General features: G+C 35.1%; 1 protein-coding gene across 4 annotated transcripts in view; it reads right to left on the bottom strand.

Annotated features, from left to right (window-relative positions):
* Window positions 1-5,904, bottom strand: part of tpk1 (thiamin pyrophosphokinase 1) — a 101,407-nt gene that overhangs the window by 35,721 nt on the left and 59,782 nt on the right. For all 4 annotated transcript variants that reach the window (XM_016537038.1, XM_016537035.1, XM_016537037.1 and 1 more), the window contains one exon: window positions 4,949-5,060. In XM_016537038.1, coding sequence (XP_016392524.1) covers window positions 4,949-5,060 — 112 coding nt within the window. The remainder of the gene's footprint in view (window positions 1-4,948; window positions 5,061-5,904) is intronic.

Here is a 5,904-nt window from a genome sequence, read left to right as displayed (position 1 = left end):
GGGTGCTGCGGCACCCCTAATTCCCGCGGTACTGGCCACAACACAACGGAACAAGCCACAAACACAATGGAAACAAGCCGCAACACAACGAAATTAAGCCACAACACAATAAAAACAAGCAACCACACAACGAAATTAACGTAACACAACGGAAACCAGACACAACACAACAGAAACAAGCCACGAAATTAGTGCAGCACAAAGAAATTAGTCCTATGCGTTGTGTTGAGGCGATTTCATTGTGTTGTGCACTACTGGTCCACCATACCCTTTCACACCAAAAGTGAAATTAATAAGCCTCAGTCTAAAGGAAGTACCTCTGCAACTTATTCCACATTTCTCTCAACATGGGGACAGAAGAGCTGTCAGTGACTAAATCAGAAAACAAAGTAACTTGCGTTACTTATTTGAAAAAGTAACTCAGATATTTTCTTGTAATTTTAAAAGTAATGTGTTACTTTACTAGTTACTTGAAAAAATAATCTGATTACGTAACTCGCGTAACTTGTAATGCGTTACCCCCAACACTGGTCATGTGTGTCCTATTTGTAAACAACTCAAAAATTATTTTATGTTTAGGGTGTTGATGTTTTTCTCCCCAAAATTGCGCAAATTCAACAAATCAGATCAAATTCAAGTGCAAACAAGCAATGTCAATGAAAGAAAGCAGTAACAGCAAAGAATAACATTAGCATACAGAAGCGGTACGGTGTTGGGGACTTATTAAAACTAGTGAAGCTACAAACTTAACTACATGTTTTTAGTACACTTTCTCTTCTGCAGTTTTTCCAACAACAAGTTACTTTTTTCATCAAGTAGCAGTATAGAGACCAAAAGCTACGTTAGAACACTACAAGTGAATGTTAATCACTAAACACAACTTAGAAGAGACTTTATTAAAAGCAGAATTTAGAACTAATGCAGTTATGTTAGAACTAATGCAGTTATGAATTCTAATTAGCAATTATTTACACGTCCCCATAAGTCACCATGCTTTGAGCTAAAACACAAATTAAATTATTTAAATCGCAAGGGCTTGTGTATTTCCCTAGCCACAAAGCTCATAGAAGATGCAATAATATGAAATTCATAGTACTTAGTCTTAATAGACAGCAAACAAACTTTCCAAAAACTAAGTTTACAAAATCTTTTCAGAAAATCCACTAAATGGAGAATCTTATGCAATTATTTTGCAAGAACAAAAACACAACTAGGTAAATATTACTATTTAATATTTACACATCATAAATGCATTAATTATTAAAGAAGAAAATATGGTTAATGGCTAAATTAATTAATTTGTCTTTCTCATGGACTGAGCATTGAGGTCAACAGTCTTTTAATTCTACATTCAACACCAAATGTAACACTGTAAGCTCTCAGTTTTCAGTTTGAGTAGGAGCAGGTCAACACTTTCAGAGAAAACAGTAGTCATGCCCTTAGTGTAGCTGAACATTTCGTGGCTTGTTATCTCAAATAACTGTAATACATGAACACAAGCCAGGAGTTGCGGTGCTTTCCTTGGTAGCCCATCATGATTACCTCACCCTGGCATTTTTTCCTGTTATGCATTCATTAATATATTCCCAAAGGTTTTATAAACACATATTCTGGAACTCTTCTCAATGTACACACATCTGCCATGCCTTATGTGTGTGTGTGTGTATGAGCACTGTTTATGAGGGTTATAAGTGTCATAGCTGCTGGTGGTAAGTTGGTTAAGGTTAAGTGTCTTGGCAGCTCTTTTTCCCAAGAGGAGGCACTGAATGGAGTAACTCCAGTCTAAACATGTGGAATTCTCTTACGCAGAACTTAACCGTACATCAGCCTTAGGCTATTGTGAGAAGATGAACTCACACTTCTGCACTTGTTATCTGGAATCATTCACTAATATGTAAACACTTCTGTGGTTGTGAATAATCCATAAAATATTGAGAACAATTAAGACTGACTGAGAGAAGAAAGGGGTGAGAAGAGTCAAATGTTTTAAGTGAATTGAGTTTTTACAAAATAGGAAAGTAAATACATACATATATATATATATATATATATATATATATTGAAAACAATTAATAATTAAATAATTAATTATTATTTAATAAATTAATAATTTGAAAGAAATTAATACTTTTTATTTAGCAAGGACACATTAAATTTATCAAAAGTTATTAAAAGTCATTATTCAAACTTTCTATTCATCTAATAATCCTGAAAAAATGTATCATGGTTTCCACAAAAATATTAAGCAAGCAGAACAACAGTTTTTTTTAAACATTGATAACACTTAGAAATTATTATTATAATGACAAATGTTTCTTGCCATGCCAGGAAGTCACATTTTAAAACATATTAAAAAAAGAAAACAGTTTCAATATATAAAAGGCATATGTTTGCATCCTCATCATCGCAATACTTCTTAGAAAGAGTTATATGTTTGATAAAGCTGTTCAACAAAGCTCATTCCTGTAGTTTATAAATGCATTATCCAGAGTAAGCGACTAAAACTGGATTTTCAAAAACAAATAATCAGCTAAAATGAAAAGAAATAGTCTGCTGTGATTATATTTACTATTACAAAAAATAAATAAAAAATAGGACCTACCCAGAAACTGGTCTCCATTGTACTCGATATTTCTAAACCCCCAAAGGCAGCATTATTCAAACTCATACAGGAAATTACAAAAGTGATTACTGGTATTTTATCTCTCAGAAAATGTTTCTCTCGTTATCACACTCAAAACTCAAGGGAGTCTGGGCAAAGCTAAGTGTAATGAGACAAAACAAGACTAATAAACACAGCACCAAGAGATGCAACAAATATGCATGTTGTATAATTTGTGTGTCTAATTTAAAAATACCTATAACCATTTTGTTGATAGATATATTTATGTTTGTGATGTTCATCTATTAAATAATACAGATAATTTAATTGTTCACACTATTGATATTAATAATATTTTATATATAATTTTAATTCTTATCATTTAATTATGTATTATTTATGTATAGTTAAAAAAATTACCCATATAATAATATAATCAAACTTAAATGCAAATGTAAGCATTTAACCATTATATTAAAAAAACATGTCTGTGGTGACATTTCTCCAAAATTATATTACATTGCTTGTTGTTTCCAAAGTGAGTGGTGCGAAAAGCATGTTCCATTTCATCTGAAACAATTGAATATGAATTTGGCACAATTTTGTTATGTTAGTTGCTGAAAAATTACACGTTCAGTGAGTGGCGCTAAAAGGTTAATACTTTATTGCATTTGAAAATATTGTTCCACCTAGACTAAACCCTGCCATAAACCTAATCGACTGATAGTGTTAAAAAGCAAACATAAAGATAAAAGAAAAAACGCATTTGCTGAAGCAACTATGCCATTTTAGTTTGCTTCCACTAAAATGGATTTGAAAGTTTTGAACAGTTTTATTATATCTTTTGTTTCACAGGACTCGTACTGAGTGCTCCTCATCACAAGTGCAATTCTGTACCAGGTGAGCCACTGAGCAAGTTTACTATGTCAGAAAAGCCATACATATGGAGCTGGTTATGTGATGCAAATGTCAAAATGAATTGGTTTACAAATCATGTACTACAGTAAAAGTGTTTTGAGGTCATAAAATATTGTGCAATGAAATGCAATTAAAACTGAAAGTGCAACTGCAGTAAATTGTATAGGTATGTTTGCAGAGTTTTGCAAAAATGTAGATATAGACACACATTTTTCAGTAAGCCTATGTTGGTTGTATCACATAAAAACAATCTGAATCTAAGCTTATCATACAGGCCCATGATTTCTACAGACCAGTTACAGTTCACATTCACAGTACGCCAACTTCTTCAAAACCCCTACACCACTGAGCTTATTAAAGCTGTTTGTTTTAAAGTCAAGGTCAAAGTTCATAGTCCAGAGCCATCACAATCGGGCAGAAAATCATCCTTTTGCAAAAACGGCAGGCCGCTGACACAATAAAGCTAAACTTTTCAGTCATGTATCTGTCACTTCAGTCCCAATGCAACAACACCCCCTGTGCCCTCTGCAGGATTTAACAGGAGGAGGGGCGCTTGCTTTTTCACGACGAGCCCCGGCCTCCGCAGAAAACTTGCTGGAGATTATTCTCGTTGACAGCTCGCATTAGCAGATCAAAGGCAAACAGTTGGGCTACATTACTATTCCTTCTAATGTCTTCAGTCAGAGCAGTCGTTTGGCACACCGTTAACATTTAATGCACGTAGGAGGCGGCCCACTTTCACCCACTCAGAGCTACAACCCTTCATAACCACTAAAGACAAGCTTTTAGATGACCAAAGTTTGATTCATTTTTAAAGAAAAGGTGAAGTGTGTAGTTTCTTCAAACAATTTGTTTGTCTGAACAATGGAAGATTTTGGTGATCTTGGTCATGCAGCAATCACAAACTTCACATTTAATATCAGAAAAGCATAAAAACTTCCATGTTCCTTTATATAATTTAAAAAGGAAGCAAAAACTGTCTAGCATTGAAGTGAAGATGGACTGCACAGTGCAGTATATCTGGTACACAGTACAAAACCAATGTCCTCAAAACTGTTTGTTTATTTTCTTTTGTTTAATCTGAGAGCCTTCCTCTCAATGGACAATGGAAATAGTGTTTTTATTTTATGAAACAAAATGAACAATTCGAAAAGCAAATGCTACTGAGAAGCTAAAACCCAATGATGTAAATGTAAGCCCTTTCTAAATCTAATCCTGACAAACTGCATCAACTGTAACATCAGTGGGAGTTTGCTGGAGATTTGAGCTGTCAGGGGTAATGAATGTCTCCTAACTAGGACAGGCCATGTAAATAGAGCACAGAGGATGGTGCAGACTGGGAGACGGTCCTCTGGGATGTCCGTGTGTGTGTGTGTTTTGGTTTTTGAGTGGGTGGACAGACCTGTGGCCTACAGGCGCGCGACTCACCCAAGTTCCATTTAAGCCCAGAAGTGGTGGTTAGACAAGGGCTGCCCACAGGAACCAGACTACACCATTTTCCTTCCAAGCCAGTGTTCACGTTCAGATGGTGCTGTCTGCCCTGTAAGTGTGAGCAAAAGAGCAGGAGATGGTCATAGAATAGAATGAGACTCTATTTGAAAAAATCTAGTAGAGGTGGGAAAATAATGAACACAAATTAAGATATTTTTGATGAAATCCGAGAGCTTTCTGACCCTGCATAGATAGCAACGTAACTACCACGTTCAAGGCCCAGAAAGGTAGTAAGGACATTGTTAAAATGTGTCGTGGTACTCTCGTGAACGTGCGCCGAAGACTGAGAGGGAAGAGAAGAAATTGTTGAATAAAGTCGTTATTTTTGTTTTCTTTGCACATAAAAAAGTATTCTCGTAGCTTCATAAAATTATGGTTGAACCACTGATATCACGTGGACTATTTTAACGATGTCCTTACTACTTTTCTGGGCCTTGAACGTGGTAGTTCTGTTGCTGTCTATGCAGGGTCAGAAAGCTCTCGGATTTCAACAAAAATATCTTAACTTGTATTCCAGAGATGAAAGAAGGTCTTACGGGTTTGGAACAACACTTAATGATAGAATTTTAATTTTTGGGTGAACTATCCCTTTAAATCTCTGTCTAAATTTATTGTATGACTACAGAATATTTGAAATATATTATGCCAGTCTATAAGCCTGCCAGCTCACTTAGAAGCAAATCAGCACTAACTATCTTAAAGGGGTCATATGATGTTGCTAAAAAGAACATTATTTTGTGTATTTGGTGTAATGAAATGTGTTTATGCGGTTTAAGGTTAAAAAAACACATTATTTTCCACATACTGTACATTATTGTTTCTCCTCTATGCCCCGCCTTTCTGAAACGCGTCGATTTTTACAAAACTCATCGGTCTGAAAAACGAGGTGTGCT

This window comes from Sinocyclocheilus rhinocerous, unplaced genomic scaffold (assembly GCF_001515625.1).
Source record: "Sinocyclocheilus rhinocerous isolate Xijiao unplaced genomic scaffold, SAMN03320098_v1.1 scaffold65, whole genome shotgun sequence".
Taxonomy (NCBI): domain Eukaryota; kingdom Metazoa; phylum Chordata; class Actinopteri; order Cypriniformes; family Cyprinidae; genus Sinocyclocheilus; species Sinocyclocheilus rhinocerous.
This window is presented reverse-complemented; position numbering and strand designations above follow the sequence as displayed.